Raw genomic sequence first — 21,857 nt, forward strand, 5'->3', positions numbered from 1 at the left:
TCACGCCCTACCACCTTGTAGCCAGGCCCATTGCCACACAGGATGGCAGCGGAGGGCTTCTGGTCCGTGTCGCTCGCCATGGGGGCCAGACCAAAGATAGAGTCGCCACAGGGGCTGGAGGTTGTATCCGCCAAAGGTGAAGATGTGGGAGTGGTCCTCAGTGAAAAAGGTGAGCTTGTTTTCCAGGGAGATCATGGGCCTGCCTGCGCAATTCCCCAGCCCATCTCCACTGCCTGGTGCAGTGCCTGCTTGGTCTTTCCCTCCAAACTATACCTGGAATTTTCACCTATGACTGTTTCTGTACTTACTCCCCTTGTGCTTACCCTCCTGTTCGATACCCATAACGTCATCCTGGATTGCCTAGAACTCTTAGTGATTGCCATTTGAGTCAGAGAATTGCTACACGCATTGAATGCTGTCTTAGCTATCAGAAGGTAAGCTGGTATTGTTACATTATCCTGAGATATTTATTCAGAAGAGTAACAACTCATAATTTTCCCAAAGCCCCCAAAATGAAGAGGTTAAAATACATTTTAATTCCAGGCTAATAACCTCTTTTAACATTATTTTTCCTTTAATTCCAATTGTATATTTTTGTTCTCTTTCTTTTTAAGATTGTTTATTATTATTAAGGTGTTTTTTTAAATTTTAACTCCAGTATAGTTAATATATGGTGTTATATTAGTTTCAAGTGTACAATATAGTGATTCAACAATTTTATACACTGTTGTGCTCATAAATTACTCAGAGTTTTAATTAGAGCACAAGTAGTTGAACAGCCTTTATCCAAGTTACTTTATTTTTCTTCAGTCTTCATTAATGCCTCTGTTACTCATTTTGAATTTAAATGTAAACTATAGAAATAATCTATTTATTGACTAATTTCTTCAGTGGTCAATTACTGAATATCCTAAGTTTTGATAGTGAAACCAAAATTGAAACCATTAATCTAACCATGAAAAAAAAAAAAAGGAAAAATATATCTTACTGTAGAATAATGTTTTAGGTCTTCTCAGTAATTTACAGAGATACCATTTTATATAGCCAAGCTGAAAAAGAAATAACCATTGTACATGAAACCAAATTTTGGCTAATTAAAACAAATAAAACCATTAAACTATTACATTAATTTTGTTCCTTACCAGTAACTTAAATTTGTGAGTAGTTAACCGGGGGAAAAAAAGAACATCCTCTCCTCCTACTTGCTTAATTACACTCAAGTCTGCTTGCTCAATGACACTCACATTCAAAGCAATTTTGTTCATTTTATGAAAACTGAATTCTAATTTTCCTGCATTGTTTAGTTAAAACAGACTTCCAGGTAAACTGTTTCTTATTAATCCCCGGTATGACAATGTTTCCCTTTTAATAAACATTATCAATTATTCCATGTGTTTTTTTTTTCCCCTCGTATGTGCTTTTAGTATCATCAGCTTAAATAGCAACTTCATTTAATTAGCTTTTTAAAAAACTATCACTGGCCAGGGTTACAAGTGTGTAGTTTGCCCTACTGGGAAAACTAAATCTTTAATCCTATGAAACTTTTATACACTAAAACACCATAGAAGCCTCTCCGTAGCCATTCTTGTCAAAACATCTCTGGAATACTAATACAGCCTTAAATCCTATTTCTCTTTATTTTAATGACCACATTTTTTAAATGAATTCAACAAATTGAAAACAAGAGCCCAAGACAAAACACACACAGTTCAGAAAATGTAGCCTTCCATAAACTGCAGTAGGGTTGTTTTCTTTAAGCATTGGTTAATTAGAATTAAACATTATGTAAGATTCTCCTAAGGAGAAAATGAGCATTTTGGTAATCAAATTTACATAATGTTGATACACACAAGTATATAGAATACTTCATCTTTACAAAAATTAACTATTTGTTTAGGAATTCGATTTGGGCAGAGCTAATACTCAAAAACTTATTAGAGCTTCCTTTTTCCTTGGTTTCTTTGCCACCGTTTTATCTTCTTTTTGTTGCCAGCCTTGATGTTGCATTTACTACCTCAACTTCATTTTTCAGGTCTTTCAATGTATGTGTTCCTTACGGTCTGATATTTATTCCTTTTTTCCTTCTCTTTAAGATTGTTTTTCCCATCTCTCAGAGGTTTAGCTAATTTCTGACAAATACTTGTTCTAGCTCTTTCTCCTGAGAGTTAGCTCCTCTTTTCAGATTCTCACATTCAACTTCTTTCCACAGCCAATTCATATTCATTTGCACCAAGGAGACAAGGATGTCAGTTATGGTGTGGCCAAAATACTGTCAGTACAGTAGTCAATGCAGGCAGCTGTGAAAGCTAATGACAATTGCGTGAACATCATATTAAGTGAGAGAAAACCTGGGGCTCACAGTAATACTGTAGGAATCAGCAGACACAGGCAATTGTTAGGCATGATGGTTATTCAGATAAAAAAGTGGTTAAGATCTATAATAAAGACATGATTTGACTGTTGTACTAATGGATAAATGAAGTAAGAGAGTAAATCAGCAGTCTTAAGAATTATCTTTAGGTGGTGTTATGGACTGAATTGTGTCACCCTAAAATTTATATGTTAAAGCCCTAAGCCCTACTCAGAATATGAATTTTAGATTGCCCCAGAATAGAAGATCTGTTGCCCAGACTAAAGCAACCTCTCAAGTGGTCTCTCTAACTCTCTTAACTGGTCTTACCCATCTTCTACACTGTTATAATAGTGATCTATTAAAATATACATCCACCTATGATACCCTCCTGATGAAAAGCTTCCAGTCAATTCTCTGATCCAAGTGGATATAATTCATGCAACACACAGCCTTCTGTTATGGCTTGGAAGATCATCTTTAATAAAGACCTTAAGCATCTTTCAGCCTCACTTCCTCACATATCACCTTATGTTCCAGTGTTATCAAACTGCTGGTAGTTCCCCTGATCCTGTTAGGTTGTTTCATTTCTCCATGACTCTGTGTGTGCTCTCCACTCTGCCAATAAGTCCTTTTCTTCTCTGTTTTCCCTTCAGTCCTTCTGGTTCTCTTTCCAGATTTCTACAGATAATTTTTTATGCCTTGGCATCGCTCCTACCAAACACAGCACTTCGGAATAACAGACTACACAGTCATAGATATGGAATATTCTAGCTCTAGTCCCTGAACCTGACATACAGTAATTTCACAAGTTGCCCTGAACTCATTCAGAATTAGCTATCAGAATTAGTCACATAACCATTTTATTGTGAAGATATATACTCAAGAACTCTATGACAGACAATTATTTAATATTCATTACTCACCATATTTATGGGGTCAACTGGTCCAATGCTGTTTACATAAACATCAGTTTCAATTACTGTGGGCCTCACTGCAAAATACCAACACAAGGAGTGGTCAAAGGTAAGAACAGAAGTTGTGTTAAAGAAATCTTAGCTTTAATAAATCTTCATAAATAATAACATTTACCATTTAAGTAATAAAATATTCCTCATTAGAAAATGAGGAAACATACCCCATTACAAAAACACAAACACCTTTTCAGTTTACTAATCAATTATGTATGTAAAAATTAACACTTTTAACTAAAATATTTTAATGTACAACCTAAAAGTGTTATAAATATTTAAATCATTCATTAAAATTAACAAAGTTAATTCAATATAAATTGCTAGATAATTTGCTTTCTGCAATATTATAGGATTTTAGAATTGGAATGGGTATTAGAAGCTAAATATAAAATAATCCCACTTAATGCATATCAATGGTGTGCTGGTAAATGTTTAACAACAGCCTTGCTCCAGTAGTGGATGGGGAGGAAGCCCTGATTTATCATTCTTACAGATATCCATGGGTGACTATTCCCACAGAGACCCATTTAAGGATACCAATGTGAAGTTGCTGAAAGCAGACTTGGGACAATATCAAGTAGCTATTGTGAGCAAATATAAGCATGTTCTAGCACACAATGGACTTGAAGCATGGTTCTGAGGATTAAAGAGATAATGTCTGTCAAGCATCTACGTTCAGGTCTGATTCTTATGGGGAGCTTCATAAATATTTGCTGTTCCTTCTTTCTCCCGTGTTAACAACATTCCTTTAGGTTGTTTAAGTTGGCTCCAGAGTTAGGTGTATTTTTTTTATGTTTTTATTTATTTTTGAGACAGAGAGAGACAGAGCATGAGCAGGGAAGGGACAGAGAGGGAGACACAGAATCGGAAGCAGGCTCCAGGCTCTGAGCCATCAGCACAGAGCCCGATGCGGGGCTCGAACTCACAGACTGTGAGATCATGACCTGAGCCGAAGTCGGACGCTCAACCGACTGAGCCACCCAGGTGCCCGAGTTAAGTGTATTTTTATCTAACTTTCACAGAGTATATTGTAGAGATGTCACTATAGAGTTCATCTATTGTGTTTCATACATAACCATTTCTGTCTTTCCAGTTGGTCTTAAATGGTATATACTGTATATCATTGTTTTTATATTCTATCAAAATGTAGTGCAGGTCAACCTTTTAAATGTTGTCAAATGACATGATTAAATAAACACCTGCAATGCCGCCATATTTAATTGTGCTTTTTTGTTTGCCATGAAAAACATTGTCACATAGTTTCTTTTATTCTCCTTATCCTACTAAATAAAACATAAAGGATTCATTTATTGATTTAGCCAATACTTGTTGAGGAGTGAATGTAAAGGGTTCACAAAGTAGATAAGAAGAAAACCATTTCAAGAAGAAAACCTATTAGATACCTCGCAGAGATTTATAGAGAGATGATGCAAACAAAAGAAAACAGAAAAAAAACACCTTGTAGATTGAAAGTTTCTATACCAAAGTGGCATGTTTAGTAATATTTACTCGGCTCCCCTTGCTAAATTTTATCTGATTTCCCATTTCTGGCCTAATATTTATCATTCTTACAATTCTGACACTATGTCAACCTGTCTGGACACACCTCCACCTCTAACACATAGCTGAGTCCACCTGTCAGAGTCTCTATCCAGCTCCAAGGCCCCTGTATTGGAAACTTCAAGCTAGAGGGTCTCCCACGCCAGCAAGATTCAATGGAATACTTGAGACATTTGGCAAAAACAGTGCCTAGAGAATTTTGAAACAATGTTAAATTTTACCGTTTGTGATTAAAACTAAACTACACTTAGAAAAACATAATAACATTTACATAGTTTGTTTTTCCTCAAATAAAGATTTTAGTAGGTGGCATACATATTTCCTTACTAGAAAGATAAATGAGATTTGCTAAAAGTAAATTTAGTATGCAAAACTATATAGGTCTGTAGACCTGTACAATACATGACTGTGTTATTCAATCTGCTAGCCAATAATTATATTTTGTATAAACATAAGGTCACATGATTTATAGAAGGCTTTATAAAGCCTGATGACTTCTGAGATGATTTGCCATTTATTTTTGACTATGAAATGAAGCCAATAAATACCATACAAAATTAAGATAATTTTGGTCAGATTTACAGTAATGGATTTTATGAAACCCAATTAATAAAAAATAGGTTGATTCGTTCCATATGTAAGTATATATATTGCCAGTTAAAGCAATTAAGGGCAACGTTCAAACTTATTTAATTAGATTATTTTTCAGCTCATCTGATAAATCAACAAACACTAAACATCTCTTTACTGCATGATAGTAAGGGCTGAACATTGTCTATGCCAAGAAATAAGATTCCTGAAGACATTTCTATATACAGGATGTACTTTTCACATTTACAGTGTAGAACATTTTAGATTTGAGTGATCTATCCTGGTTTCCTGATATCAATATTTCCTTAACCAATTATAAGACAAATATATGTATATCATAAAAGTATTAACTCTTGCATTAGGGCATAGACACACAGAAATATTTCATGAGCAACATAAAACAAGTCCATCTGGGATGGGATGAATGAAGAATCACATTTAGTGAGTCCCATGTAGAACATTGCTATTGATGAAGATATTCAATAAATAACTTAACAAATATATATTTGCATACCAGGAGTATTTTTAAAGTTATTGTGTCTTCTATTTTATATCTTTGGGCTCTTTGTATTTCATTCGGTTCTTTAAACTTCAAGCCCAAAACATGAGGAAGAATAAGCCTGAAGGTGGACTAAAATATTTCAGATTAATTTTGAAACTACAGCTAGAGATGATATCCTTCAAAATATACAGTAATGAGGAAAACAACAGAAATCTGCATTGTTCCTTAATAGTGACTCATTACCACTTTTATCGCTTCATACTATAAACAATACTTGTGGGTGAAATCACTGAAAATATAGGCTTCTTGGAAGAGTAAATATTTTTTATTAGCACATGATTTTCTCAGTCCAAAGTTTGTTTAATTGCAGGGGTGGTATTTAAAAAAGAAAACTAAAAGGACATTGTCATTCCAGGCTCATTAAGTGATCGTTAGAAAGTGGCCATAGACTATGTTTAATTCTTCAACACACATGGAAATGAGAGATCTCCTTTTTTGTGACAACATAACAATGCTGAAAAAACATGTACTTCCATAGCAAATTACATTTTTCATAGATGGAAGGCAGGTAGATGACACTGGATTATTTTTGCAAAGCCCCTCTCCGCATTGTGATTCTAAGTACTTTGCTTTAAGTATCTCACCAGAATATAAACTCTTGGTGGGAGTGAATATATGGAAAGAATGGACATTTTGGGCACCTTAAAGAAAGTGCAGAGAATAGTATGAAGAAGGAAAAAGAATTAAAAAAAAAAAAAAGAAAGCAGTGAGGTCAATGAAATTTCCATGTTCAGCTTCCAGATAGCTAAAACCAGATACCTATTTTCCAGACATAAAATAAAATGGATTTAAAAAATATTTTCTTCATAATCACTTTTAACCATGCTTTCTTGGATGACATATTCAAACAAAGATATCTTTAGCAGATTATGTAGCTTCTGGGTCACTTTTTTATATTAATTCCGATTAATTAATTAAGGTTAATTAAAAATTAATTCTGGTCAATTAAAAACTCTAATCCTAGAACATAAGTTTAACAGTCTTTTCCATTAAAAAAGAAAGAAACCCATTGATTCATATGATACCATTATAACATACTGACTCTGAAAGAACCATAATTAATGTTTTTCTTGCCATAGAAAAGACAGCAGGGGTTCTCAACCCAGATACTTTTTTGGGTTTGGGTCCAGATACTTCTTTCCAGGACTTGCTAACAAGGAAATGTCAACTAACACTCACCATTTCCCTCTGCAGGTTACATATGGGCACATGGGTATTTGGCTATGTGTGGATGAAAAGGTACACATGGGTAAATAAGTACTTAAGTGAGTCTAATACTGTAGCCACAATACTAACACAAAAATCCAGAAAAGATACTAACACAAATTTTGGATAGAAAAAAATGCCTACAAAGAGCACTTCAACAGTCAAGTCATTTATTATGGATACAGGTAAAATGCAACTATGCATGGTACATATGCTTACTTAAATAGAAATTAATCAAATTAAAGTAAAACTGTATTCTCTTAGCCTAACAAACAACATTTCAATACTCAATAGCCAAGAACCAATTTAAGTATCCAATGCACATATATGACAATTTTAATATATATTTAATTATCTATTTTAATATAACTTAATTTATGGGGGCACCCATAAATTAAGGTGGCTCAGTTGGTTAAGCATCTGACTTCAGCTCAGGTCATGATCTCGCAATTGGCAGGTTCGAGCCCCATACGAGTTCTGTGCTAACAGCTCAGAGCCTGGGCCTGCTTCAGATTCTGTGTCTCTGTCTCTCTCTGCCCTCCCCCCATGCTCTGTCTCTCTCTCAAAAATAAATAAACATTAAATTTTTTAATATAACCTAATTTATATATATTTAATTAAGCATATTTATTTATTTATTTATTTACTGAAATTGTCTTCTTGGGAAAATATAAGATGGGCCTCTTGTTCTGTAGTTAAACATCTCTGTAGGCAGCAGACTTAGCAACCTGCTCCTGCTCCTACACCTGATCAGGGTAAAAGAAACAGAGGAGCCATGGGTTCTAGAGAGAAAATCAGTGGAGTATCTTCACACCCACTCTTTTGTGTGTCTAGGATATTTTAATTTCTTGTGGGCATAATTCACATCAAAAGAAGTTGACTGGGCTAGAAGGATCTCACTAGGTTTTTGACCCAAGAAAGTTGTGCACCAGCAGCACACATCTCACATCTACTGATGGAAGGGCTAATGCTGGTGAAAGGTAGAACCATCTAGGTTTCCCAGGTCAAGGAAGTAAACAGTATAAAAGGCCTATGAACAAACAACAGAAAACAGTCTTACCCTCCTACTCATAAACGTTGTTATTTATACAAATGCCTCTCAAAGGATATCAAGGGCTAATTAAGATTTGCCTGAAATGAAGTGGAAACTAACAAGACAAAGGTTTCAACTGAACCCAATGAAATGAACAGGAAGACCATCCCCCTTGGTAGTTCCTGCACGTTCCCATCACTAGAAACCTCAAAGACTTAAGCAGATGGAATAAAAGAGCAGATCACACCTCCTCACCACCTCACCCCACCAAGTCCCTCTCTAGTAGCACTTGCCTACCCCATGACCTAGGAGAGTGATGGCATTGATTCTGTTCAGATATTAATTTTTAGATTAGCTCAAACTATTTGAATCACTAAAACTCCTTGGAAAGCCATAGACTCTACCCTAATAGTTGTTAAGAAATAAAAAAAAAAGAAGATTCAACATAGAGTAGTTGAAAATTTACTAGAATTAGACAACCTTTTAATGTTAATTTGCCATTAAGCTTAGAAGTCCTCAATAAGTTGACTGTATAAATTTTCATAGCATCAATGAAGAGTAAAGATAGCAATGAAATTCTGGACAGAGAGGAATGCCTGCAAAGGTCACCTAAACCTTTGAATAGTTTAATGATAGTTGAATGAATAGTCAGCTATTCATTATGTATACTCTGAGGTACACAGATAAAGTGCTACTGTGCATGGTACGATTATCAAGGTTCTTGGGACATGTTTAATCTACACTATTAAGCAAAGTGATGATGTCACAGATGTACATAGAATTTGAAAGCCCGTATCTTGATCTGAAATAATATACTTAAAATGTAAATTGATGAAATAGGGCTATCAAAATACCTACATATGGAATAAAAAAAGACTATATATACTGGCTTCTATTCAGAAAATATACATTCAGCAAATATTAAGTGAACCTTATGCTTCAGGCATTGCTTTAACAACTAGGGATATGGTGATTTCTACTTTCAGGGAATTTATTTATTGGAAGAAAACAGACTATCAACTAATAATAGTGAAGTATGATAAGTAAAATGGAACTACAGTTTTCTGCTTCTTGTGATAAATATTTGGTATCAAATTAATCTTCCCAATGAACATAACTATAAAATTTATTTAAAAATTTTAAAATTATTGAAAGAATCACACAGCAGCTAACAAAATCAGGATTTGATGCAACAATTTCCTTGAAGGAATGGAAATGCAGTATGTAAGCTCTACATTACGCTGGCCACTTTTCCCCATTGGTGCATTTGCTGTTTTACTGCACAGAAATGGCTTAGAATTTGCATCTGCCGCATTGGGCTGGAGAAACAAAAATTGAAGTTAATGTCTGTCCAAAGAGCTATGACTTCTCTGCCAGTCAGAGTGGCTACAATGAACAAATCAGGAGACTATAGATGCTGGAGAGGATGTGGAGAAACGGGAACCCTCCTGCACTGTTGGTGGGAATGCCAACTGGTGCAGCCGCTCTGGAAAATAGTGTGGAGGTTCCTCAAAAAATTAAAAATAGATCTACCCTATGACCCAGCAATAGCACTGCTAAGAATTTACCCAAGGGATACAGGAGTGCTGATGCATAGGGGCACTAGTACCCCAATGTTTATAGCAGCACTCTCAACAATAGCCAAATTATGGAAAGAGCCTAAATGTCCATCAACTGATGAATGGATAAAGAAATTGTGGTTTATATACACAATGGAATACTACTTGGCAATGAGAAAGAATGACATATGGCCTTTTGTAGCAACATGGATGGAACTGGAGAGTGTTATGCTAAGTGAAATAAGTCATACAGAGAAAGACAGATACCATATGTTTTCACTCTTATGTGGATCCTGAGAAACTTAACAGAAGACCATGGGGGAGGGGAAGGGGAAAAAAAAGTTAGAGAGGGAGGGAGGCAAACCATAAGAGACTCCTAAAAACTGAGAATAAACTGAGGGTTGATGTGGGTGGGAGGGAGGGGAAAGTGGGTGATGGGCATTGAGGAGGGCATCTGTTGGGATGAGCACTGGGTATTGTATGAAAACCAATTTGAGAATAAATTTCATATTAAAAAAAGAAAGAAAGGAACCAACAGAGAAGAATTTAATCAAACATTCTACCTGCAATTTCTCCTCAAGGTATTTACTAATCCCTAAATTGTGCATATGCACAGTGTGATGCTAAGAAACCAAATATAAATCAGAATCTAAAATAATATGTAGAGATTTCAGCTATTTCTGGCATATGTGGGGCCATCAAGGAGAGGGGTTCCTAGTACAAACCTCAGGCTATCAGTGGAAACACTTCAAATGGTTATGCCCTGAGGAAAAGCAAAGTTTTACAAAAAGAAATACACCAGTTTGGGCCAAATAAAGGCAATTTCCTTAACTTGACTACTAAAACAAAATTAGAATCCTCTCTGGAAGGAAATAACATCATCTAAGTCTCCATATTTTTAATATACTCTACTGGCATTCAATAAAAAATTAACATACAATAAATGAAACAAGCAAATCAACTTAAACCAAGACATAAAATGAAAAAGAAATTTTTTAAAAAGTTACACAAGTGATCAAGATACTGTGATTATCAAAGACTAAAATAATTACAGCTAATATGTATAAGAAAATAGATAAAAAGATGGCAAATTTGATAAATACTTGAAATACTTTAAAAATCATTTGCAAATACTGCAAGTAAGAATTATTGATCCAGAAAAGAGGCCAATAATAAAAGAGAATGAGGGGCACCTAGGTGGCTCAGTCACTTAAGCATCTGACTCTTGATTTTTGGTTCAGGTCATGATCTCATGGTTCATGGAGTCGAGCACCACAGTGAGCTCTGCACTGACAGCACAGAGCCTTCTTGGGATTCTCTCTCTCCCTCTCTCTCTGCTCCTCCACCATTCATACTCTCTCCCCCACTCTCTCTCAAAAATAAAATAAACATTAATTTAAAAAAAAAAGACTTAAGGAAAACGTCAAACATATGTGCAATGGAGTCACAAAGAAATTGACACAGAAAAAATATTTGAAGAAATATTCACCAAGAATTTTCCAAAAGCAATCAAAGATTCCAACAAATAGATTCAAGAAGCCCTATGAACTCTCCCAAATACCAAAAACAAAACAAAAAGTCTGGGGGCCTTACATAAAACTGCAGAAACCCAAAGACAAAAAAAAAAAAAAAAACCCTGCAGAGATAAAAGATAGTTTATTTTCTAGAACAGCAACATTGTTGTTGAAAAGTGATTTTCAACAGAAATAACAGAATATAGAATAAAATGGAGTGAGGTTTATAAAATTTGGACAGGAAACAGCAACTATCCTGGGTTTAAATGTTAACTGAAAATACCATTCAAATGAAGGCAACATAAAAATATTTTTCATGTAAAAACAGAAATAATTTTTTGCCCTGAAATTTACACCAAAAGAAACACTGTAAGGAATATTTTTTCTAAATGGGGACACAGTACTGAAGAAAGTAAAGAATAACAAATGGAATAATTTCATGGTAAAAACTAATTGCTTTTAAACACTTTGATAATAAGAGTGAATTTTGGTATTTCAAAATATAAAATAAAAATACATGGATATTTGGGGCACTGGGGTGACTCAGTCAGTTAAATGTCTGACTCTTTATTTCGGCTCAGGTCATGATCTTGTGGTTCACGAGATACAGCCCTGCATTGGTTTTGCACTGACAACATGGAGCCTGCTTGAGATTCTCTCTCTCTCCCTCTTTCTCTGCCCCTCCCCTGTTCACACACTGGCTCTCACTTGTGCGTTCTCGTTCTCTCTCTCTCTGTCTCTCTCTCTCTCTCTCTCTCTCTCTCTCTCAAAATAAATAAACACTTTTAAAAGTTTTAAAAAAAGAAATGACAAAAAAGGGAAAAAAACTTCAGATCTTAAATACAAAAAATATCGCAAATGTTATTATGAAACAACTTAACACTAGTAAATTTGAAAATTTATATTCCTTAAGAGGTTCAGCCTACTAAACCTGATTATTAAAATCATTGAACCAGCACACTTGGATGGCTCACACTCCGTTGAGCTGGTTTAGCGTCTGACTCTTGATATGGGCTCAGTTCATGATCTGTGGGATCAAGCTCTGAGTTGGGCTATGTGCTGATAGCGTGGAGATTGCTTTGGATTCTCTCTCTCTTTCTCCCTCTCTCTCTGCCCCTCCCCCGCTTGTGCTTGCACTCTCTCTCTCTCTCTTTCAAAATAAAATGATAAATAAACATTAAAAAAATAAAATACAGTAATTGAACTGTTAAAATTTTTTTCCCAAATCAAACTCTAGACCAGCATGACTTCCCCAAATAATTTTCCTGAATATTTAAGGAAAAAATATCATCCATTTTAGATAAACTCAGAGATGAAAAGGGAGGTAAACCATAACTCATTTGTAGATGCTATCATGATCTCAGTTCTGCAACTAAAAGAGACATTAAAGAAAGTAAAATAAATGGCTAATGTCTTTCATGAACATAGATACAAAATTCCAACACAAAATATTATCAAATTGAATCTAGTGATATTTTGTAGTTACCATATCACAACCAACTGGTATTTGTTACAGAACTGCAAAGTTTTAAAAATCAGACAAAGCTACTTATAGAACAAACAGTAAAACACAATCAATATGATTGTTTCAGTGGTTACACAGAAATTATTCAAAACATAGAGGAAAAAAAGAATTCTAGCAAATAAGAGAAACTAACAAGCATCTTAAAAAAGAATCCTACAGCAATCATACCTAATAGTGAAGTATGAATTGCTCTCCCTGATACCAGGAACAATCCAAGACTATTCAAAATGTGCTCTAGTCCTACCCAATTCAACATGGCATGAAAAAAAGCATAATTTTGGAAATAAAGTAAAATATTCTTTATTTGCAAAGTAGACACTATTTGCAATGCAGTAATTATTTGTAATGGTCAACTATCTTTATAGAAAATCTAGAAGAATATAACAATAAATGATTAAAATTGATACAGAAATTTCACAAGGCTTCTGAAGACAAAAAATATGCAATTTAGCCATTTATATATATATAGCTAATGTAAAATTAGAAAATAAATTTTTAAAAATGTATTTACACTTACAACACAAAATCCAAATATATAGAATTAAATCTAGTAAAATATATTCAACATTTCTTCACAGGAAACTATATATACATATATATACATATATACATATATACACATATGCATATGTATATATACATATATATGTATATATATGTATATATATATAGAGAGAGAGAGGGATGATGCTTATGAACTTGGTATGGTAAAAATTCAATACGGTAAAGATTTCAATTTCTCTATATTGACCATAGATTTAATGCAATCCCAATGAAAATGTTGGCTGATCTATATTTTTTGTTTGTTTTAAAAAAGTCAAGGGGGGCACTTAGAAGTTAATTATTATAAAACTTACACTTAAATACAAATGACTGAGAAGAACAAAGTAAGATTACCTGCACTATTACTGGCTTAGAATTCATTAATTAAAACAGTGCTGCACGGGCACAAAACTAGATCCCTACCTACCTTTCAAATAATCTCTTTTAGGAAATATCTCTCAGCTTTTCAGGCAGTTTTATCAAAACTTTGCTGTTGTACTCTTTATTGTAGCAGTTGTAAAATAATTATGTCAAAAATGTTTATGTCTTTCTTCCCACATCAGAGTGTGAATTCTTAACACTGCCAATGTAACTAATAAATTATCAGACTTAACAGTCTCTGACATACATCAGACACTCAAGGAATATGAGTTATATGATTAAAATGACATCAGTAAATAAGATTTTCATAGTCACCAAAATCCCAAACAGATAATTCAAACTTACCTCCTATATCTGGGCGAAGTTTATTGTCATAGCCTTGAAGCAATGAGTTGAGAATTTGTGTTATATCTCCTTCATGAATCTTTGGTGCCAAGACCCAAGTTTTGTTCACTGTCAAATCCTCATCATCTTCGTCATCCACTTTATCAACACTAAATAATTCAAAAATGATAGAAATTTCAACAAATTGTGTACTTAAAAACACAGTTTAAGATAATCATAATTCTTATTTCTTTGTTAGGAAGTAGTAAGAGGAGAAAAAAGCATTAAAAATATTTTACATTCATTCTGTAAGACTGATACTTTCTTCATATGAATCATGCTGATACAATAATACTCAAAAATTAAGAATTCAGTACAAGAAGTGTAGCACATGATTTTTAAATAATAAGTTAAATCTTGACCACATCCACAGTTGTCATTTAAGGTCATAGAGATTATGCACTGGAAATGTGAATGATGGTCTTAGATTTGTGCAGTATAGAATCTGCACAACTGTTTATGGTGACTCAACCACAACACATCCCCCCAAAAAATTAAAAGGTAAATAAATACAGGAAAAGTTGTAATAATTGCTGTAGTGAGATATTTAAAAATTCATGTGTAGAAAAGAAGAATAAAGGAAAAAGTATTCAATACATCTATGCCTCTTCTTTCAATTCAGAAGAACCTAGATATCATATTCTAAGAACTTTTTCAAAGATTGTCTTGTCATCAAATCTTGAATGGGTGACTCACCTGACATATATGAAGGGGGACACGACTATCAAGTTTTATGAACAGAAGTGAAACTTTAGAAACCAAATAACACCATTGCTTTCATTTTGTAAATGAGAAAACTGAAGACAGTAGGGAACTAGCCAATGCACAAACTCACTTTTATTAGGAAAACTGAAAAACAAGTCCTAACTAACTCTTCAGTTAATGCTTCCTACTACACCCCTGTGTTTAACAAGCATAAGGATGCAGCTTAATCCTGCGTTGTGGTAGAAAATGCAGCAATATAGATATTCATCTACAATTCATCAGAAGTAACAAACTACTCTTCATTATTCATAAAGAATGCCATCCTCAAATGAGTATGATCATCCTAGACTTAACACCTACTCCAGCAAATCTCAGCCCTCCAGTGAAAAAGGGTCAAAAGGATAAACACTTACATTGGTGAAATTAGGTAAATCCAAAATACATCAGTTATTTCCAAATATTTCAGAGATAGGCTTCCCTCTAGCAGTAAACATGCAAATTTATCTCAGTATCTTTAGTTTAATTTTCCACACTATCCATTTTGATTTCTTTTGCTTTGGACCTAAAACATCTTCGCTAATGCAGCCTTCCCCCTCTTTATCTTTTAAAACCTTTTCCAGTTTTATTGAGATATAACCAATGTATATTATAGTACAAATTTAAGGTGTACAACATAATTATATGTGTATTTAAAGATAATTACCACAATAAGCTTAATTAACATCCACCCTTTTTATTCTTAATGAGTACAAATTAACATTATAAATGAAAACTTCATCTTTAAAGTATCGACTAGTCATTTCTTCTCCATTGTAATTCTATTGATGGTTATTATCAACAGATAATGGAGAGGACTATTATTCTCAGTATTTCTTCTCTCCTTCCTGTCAGAAAATTATACTTCTCACTCCACTGACTTCTAATTTGGTCATGTGACTTGAAATGCTCCTTCCTTGCTGGAGGATTGTACTTCCCTGTTCTACTGAATTCAGGGGTGGCCCTGTGGTCTGCTTTAGCTAATGGAATATATGTGGCCTGCATCACTACCGAGCAGATTTGATGTCAGAGCACAGTTCATCATATCTCTCTTGTCTTTCTGCCAAAAGACCAGAAACATGTAGAAGCTACTCCATTACTTCACTCCCAGAGCGAAGGCAACACGGACAGAGCCACAGCTGATCTACAAGGAACATGCATCCTCAGTGAGAAACACTGAGTGTTGTAAGCCACTGAGATTTGGGGGTACTTTATTACCACTGTATACAACTTAAATTCCTACGTAAACTCCAATGGTACATTTAGTTAACAGGTTTTCAATGAAGCACCCATTTATATTATTTGTATTGCTGTATTTAACTTCAAAAAGTATACACTACTGAAATCTAGCTATATGATCATCTTTAAAATAATTTATTTTCTCTCAATGAAATATACACACTCCTACATTCATTCATAAAGAAATCACTAAAAATAGTGAAGTATTAAGAGTCCCTGCTGGTGTGTCCTCCAGGAACATTATCTTATCCAATTAGAATTGCTAAGAAATTGGCAACAACCCAAATTCTAGAGCATCCATTTCGCTTAAACTCCCAGTTTATGGAGTGAAACATCTGGTGGTTTGAAGCAGGCCACTGAACATAGAAGCAGTCGATCTTTCTTTGAAATATGATTGTAGTCAAATGGAAGTTTCCATGAAAAAAAAATAAAAGCCTTTTCTATTTTTTAACAGTAGCAATGTCCTGATAATCCCAAAGTACAAGTTCATAGTGATTTATAGTCCTCTTTTCCCAGCTGGCTTGAAGGTAATATGAGACTCTCAGTGCTATCACAAAGCTAACTGTCCTCATTTTTGGCACTAATAGAAAGGAAATTTCATTATGGTTAATTTTTCTGTATCTTCCCTCCAAGCTTTCTAAATTACCTTCGGAATATTCATTAAGTATGTGAAGACCTTATTGGTATTATTTTGGTGATTAAAAAGTACTTGTCATAATTTTAAAAATAATTCACATAGTTGATCTGATGTCTCGATATCTTTCACAGCTGGGGGATATTTGTAATGTTTACATATGTTGAGTGACTATTCACATAGGGGAAAGAAGTATGATTTTCCTAGGTAACACTGAGAATTTCTTGACTCATGCTCAAGCACTTCTTTTAAATAATTTAACTAAATATAATTTTATAGTTAGTGGAAATACATTTAGACCACTGAGTATAAAATTTTAATAATTGTTATCTTAATGATTGACATTTTTATTGTTACTATCAACTACTGAATACCTATAGTGCATCATTAAGTTCTTACCATGTTTTAGTAATTGTGTGCTAGGTTCTTTCCACATTTTATGTCATTTAATCCAGAGTAATCCCATGAAATAAATATTAATGTTTCTGTTTTACAGATAAGAAAAAATAAATTCCTAGAATTTCCAGGATACACCCTTTTAAAAAATAGAACCAGGAATATTGATTAATTTGAAGACTTGTTTTGTCTCTCTCACTTTTTTTCTTTTTTGTTTTTTGGTTTTTTTTGGAAGTTTCATTATCTTCACTAAAAATTTCAGGGTGGTTGGACTGTGAGTTTTCTAATTCATAAGAACACAGCAACTCTTACGGTAAGTAATTAGTATATTTGGATTGCGCATGAATAGGATGCTTAATCTCCATCCTTGAATTCCAAAGGGTTAGAATAATAATTTCAAGGAATCACAAACACATGCTCTGATGAAAAAGACTTTCTAACATGTGTGCTCAACTTCCAATCCAATGCTTTAACTCATTTATAGAGTAAATATCATGTACTACAAATGTGCTAAGTCCTGAAAATAAGACAAAGTTGCTTTACTGATCTAGATTATCTTATTTTTTTAATAAAGGAGAAACCTATTTAAACAAATGACACAGAAAGCCATAACATATAAAGATATTTATTACAGTATTATTTATAATAGCACAAATTTTAGGGGCACCTGGGTGGCTCAGTCGGTTAAGCGTCCGACTTCGGCTCAGGTCACGATCTCATGGTCCATGAGTTCGAGCCCCGCGTCGGGCTCTGGGCTGATGGCTCAGAGCCTGGAGCCTGCTTCTGATTCTGTGTCTCCCTCTCTCCCTGCCCCTCCCCATTCATGCTCTGTCTCTCTGTGTCTCAAAAATAAATAAAAACGTTAAAAAAATTTTAAATAGCACAAATTTTAAATACTAAGAGGACAAGTAAATAATTATAGAGCCCTATGATGTAATGAATGTACCCACTTGATTGATTTGATTGATTGTACCCATTTGACTGATGTATCATACAGATTGAACAGTCTGTAAAAAATAGAACATTATTTTCATGATTTAATGTTATATATAACATATAACAATTTGCTTTTATCAAAGCCTATGTATAAAATGGCTGAAGATTTGGTGGGAAAGCTGCATAATGAGTATTCTAAGTATTCTACACTAGTGGAGCTATAGAAAATTAAATTTTGTTTGTATATTAATAGTATGCTATGACCTTTCTGAGGAATTTTATAATACAAAGACATGAAAAGGAGTTAATGTGTCATTAATGCCTACCTAAAAAATGAACTGCCTTTTCCTATACATCAGGTAGTGTTCGGAAATAAATTTCTAATCATAAACGTAAGTAATTCAACAGAGCCTTTTATAGAGAGAAGCGGGGCTTTATACTCTGCCAAGAAAACAGCAGGGGCAGCCCTGAAAATTCGCTCCTCAGTTTTCCCTCCATGGGAACGTGGTTGACTGATGGCCCAGCTGCCGGCCCTCTGGACCAGACCTGCATCTACAGGAGACCCAAGGTTCCCTTGGGCTGCTCGTAGCAATAACTGAACGTAGTAGAAATCCTAGTTGTACAGCTCCATTCCTACAGGACCAGGGACTCCTCTAAAGGGCAGCTTATGTGAGACAATTCTCACTAGCCTGCGCAAAACTTGATTAGAAGTCTGAGACTCTTTTGACACAAACTTTCTTTCTCCCCTGTGTTCACAGGTGTCAGACTTCCATTATTATCTGAAGCCTCTCTTTCCTTATGTCCACTTCCTCCTGCTTACCTTACATAGGCATTTCTCTCAAAAATCTCTTGGGGCCCCTGGGCTCAGTCGGATGAGCATCTGATTTCAGCGCAGGTCATGGTCTCGTGGTTCATGAGTTTGAGCCTGGCGTCCGCTCTGTGATGACAGCTCAGAGCCTGGAGCCCTGCTTCTGATTCTGTATCTCCCTCTCTCTCTCTGCCCCTCCCTTGCTCATGCTCTGTCTCTCTCTGTCTCGCAAAAATAAATAAATGTAAGAAAAAAAAATTAAAAACTCTCTTACGTGTCTAATCTCAGCTTGGTATCTGGTTCTCCAAAGCTTCTGCCTCCCACATATTTTTTAACTGACACTGCTAACTATTTACTAAAGAAAAATTTTGAGTCACATACATCAGTGTTGGATTTTCTTGTTTTTGTTTTTGTTTTACTAGGCTATTTTAATACATTATGCAAATCGATCAGTTTATATACTTACTGTTTGTGAAAAACTACTCTAATGAGTTATTACTATTCTTAATAAAACAAGCAAAAGCTTTGAACTAATAATAATTCAAACAGACTAAGTAAACCAAAGTATGCTATATCCTATAATTATAAGGAGAATTACAAACAGAATTGTAATGCTATATATGCTATATGATCTTTATAGAATAATAATTTCAAGGAATCAGAGATTCCTTGATAATTTCAAGGAGACAGAGAAAAATAATATAGGTCTATAGCAAGTCAATCAAGTAATATAACCTGTCTTTCATACATAGGCTAAACATTCATCAGAGTTTGCCCAAGATGGCCGTGGTTTCTATCTGTTTTCCTAGAATAATAATTGCACCCTCTTTTACTCACAAAATGACCTAATTTGGATGATAAATTATATAGTCACCCTGTATATAGTGCATATAAAGGTGACTTCAAATGCCCTGGTTCTGACACCTGGGGAAAACTCTTCCATTAATCTGTTTAGAGGGTCAAGATGATACTTCAAAGCCAGGCCTCATCTGTGATCTGTTGTGCATGACAGATTAGCCTTTGTTTATAAATTTCAAATATGTTTTTATAAGCATAAGACAAGTGATAAGTTCCAGGAAAGAAACATGCCTGTTCTCATGTTTCTGAGTAGGAGATATCCTAATGCCAAAGCCTACAGGAGCTAGTTTTTAGAGACTAGATATTGATTTTAGATCTGAAATTCAAAGAAAATGAAAGTAAACTAAAAAAGCGAATTTTCTTGCTTTCTTTTTTCCTCTATATTCCAGCCGCTAATTTTTTTTTTTAGACAAAGCTCCCTTCTACAATTGCAGCTCTGAATCATTTTTATTGTGTGTACAAGTTAGTAGGGAAGCAGAAGAAGTAAAAGCCTGGTAGGTAACAGGGTTACAGATCTGAACTTTCGGAGGTTTAGAGAGGTGAAATGATAGCCCACTCAATTCTATGATTTTCCTTTTAGCACGAGAGAATGTAAGACTCATCACTTAACACACACAAAGAGGAATACTTAGGAAATTTGAGGAAGGAGAAGGGACCCTAACCTGGAACATTAAGTGTGTTCCACTCTGTTTCCAAAGTGTCCAGTATCTAATTCTCCCATAAAATTGACCACACTGCATCTTAATTAACTACTTTATTTATTTATTTATGTTTATTTTGGAGAGAGAGAGAGAGAGACAGAGTGCGAGCAGGGAAGGAGCAGAGAGACAGGGAGACACAGAATCCGAAGCAGGCTCCAGGCTCTGAGCTGTCAGCACAGAGCCTGACACGGGGCTCAAACTCATGAACCCCAACACCGTGACATGAGCCCAAATCAGACGCTCAATCGACTGGGCCACCCAGGGGCCTCTTAACTACCTTATTTATTTATGGACATCTCTAAACTCCTTGAAGGCAGCGGTTAAGGTTTTCAGTGTTATATCATTGGCACCCAGACCAGTGCCTGACACCCAGTAGGTGTCCCACAAAAAAAATTCACTGAATGAATGGAAAGAATATTCAAGCCCATCTTGCTGTTTGCAAGTAAAATTAAAGTGAATCAAGAAAACAAACAAATGAAAACAAAAATCATTTGCCTTAATAGAACTTACTAATGTAGCTAACCTAATATAAAATTAATTTCAAAGAACAAAGTAACTTTCTGATACTAGTACTACTGTCAGACTTATAAAATTGACATAAAATTAGTAAGAGGAAACGTAACAGGGAAGGTACAAGTCTTCTGTGAAAAAAAACAGAAGACTATCGGAACAGAAACAAAACATAAAGGCAACGTATATATTTTGGCTACAAGACACTACCGTTAATATATAATCCCCAAATTAGCTTGTAAATTTAATGAAGTTTTAATCAGAATCCCATAGTTCACATGTATGAGGTTAAAATCCTCATAACTAAATAGAAGAATCAGTATGGGAGTTTATAGGAAATTATCGAAAAAAGAATTATTAGATGAAGTTTGCCCTGCCAGAATAAAAAGAAAACATATTCTTACAAGAAGGAAAATAAACCATAATTTTCATTATAATCTATTAAAAAAGTGACCATTGGGTTAAAAGTATATTAAAATTAACACCAAATTCTCTATTGTTCGAATTTATATACATAGACCCTGAGAGAACATACAATAGAAACAGTACAATTCTTCATGACACTCACATTCTCTACGCCTTTGATGTTCTTATGCATCAGATAAAATCTATAATTCTGCTAAAAATTTTACAAAGTGGAGGCATAATATTGAAGCTTATTAAATTATAAAACATATTAAAAGATCTTAAAATCGAGTGGAATAAAGATATGGCAATGAGTTCCTCTGAATGCAGAAAAATATACCTTTTTTCCCTAACTCTTAGAATCACAAAATGAGAAATTAAAATATATTCATTGACATAAGGATCCTCTCAGACCATTCACTTAAAAAAGAAGAGAATACAAATGGG

General features: G+C 34.4%; 1 protein-coding gene across 1 annotated transcript in view; it reads right to left on the bottom strand.

The window, feature by feature from the left end:
• GABRG1 (gamma-aminobutyric acid type A receptor subunit gamma1) overlaps positions 1–21,857 on the bottom strand; it is a 70,733-nt gene that overhangs the window by 42,122 nt on the left and 6,754 nt on the right. The window contains exons 2-3 of the mRNA XM_060655130.3: positions 14,144–14,292; positions 3,277–3,344 (exon numbers count right to left, since the gene is read on the bottom strand). Coding sequence (XP_060511113.1) covers positions 3,277–3,344; positions 14,144–14,292 — 217 coding nt within the window. The remainder of the gene's footprint in view (positions 1–3,276; positions 3,345–14,143; positions 14,293–21,857) is intronic.

This window comes from Panthera onca, chromosome B1 (assembly GCF_046562875.1).
Source record: "Panthera onca isolate mPanOnc1 chromosome B1, mPanOnc1 haplotype 2, whole genome shotgun sequence".
Lineage (NCBI taxonomy): Eukaryota > Metazoa > Chordata > Mammalia > Carnivora > Felidae > Panthera > Panthera onca.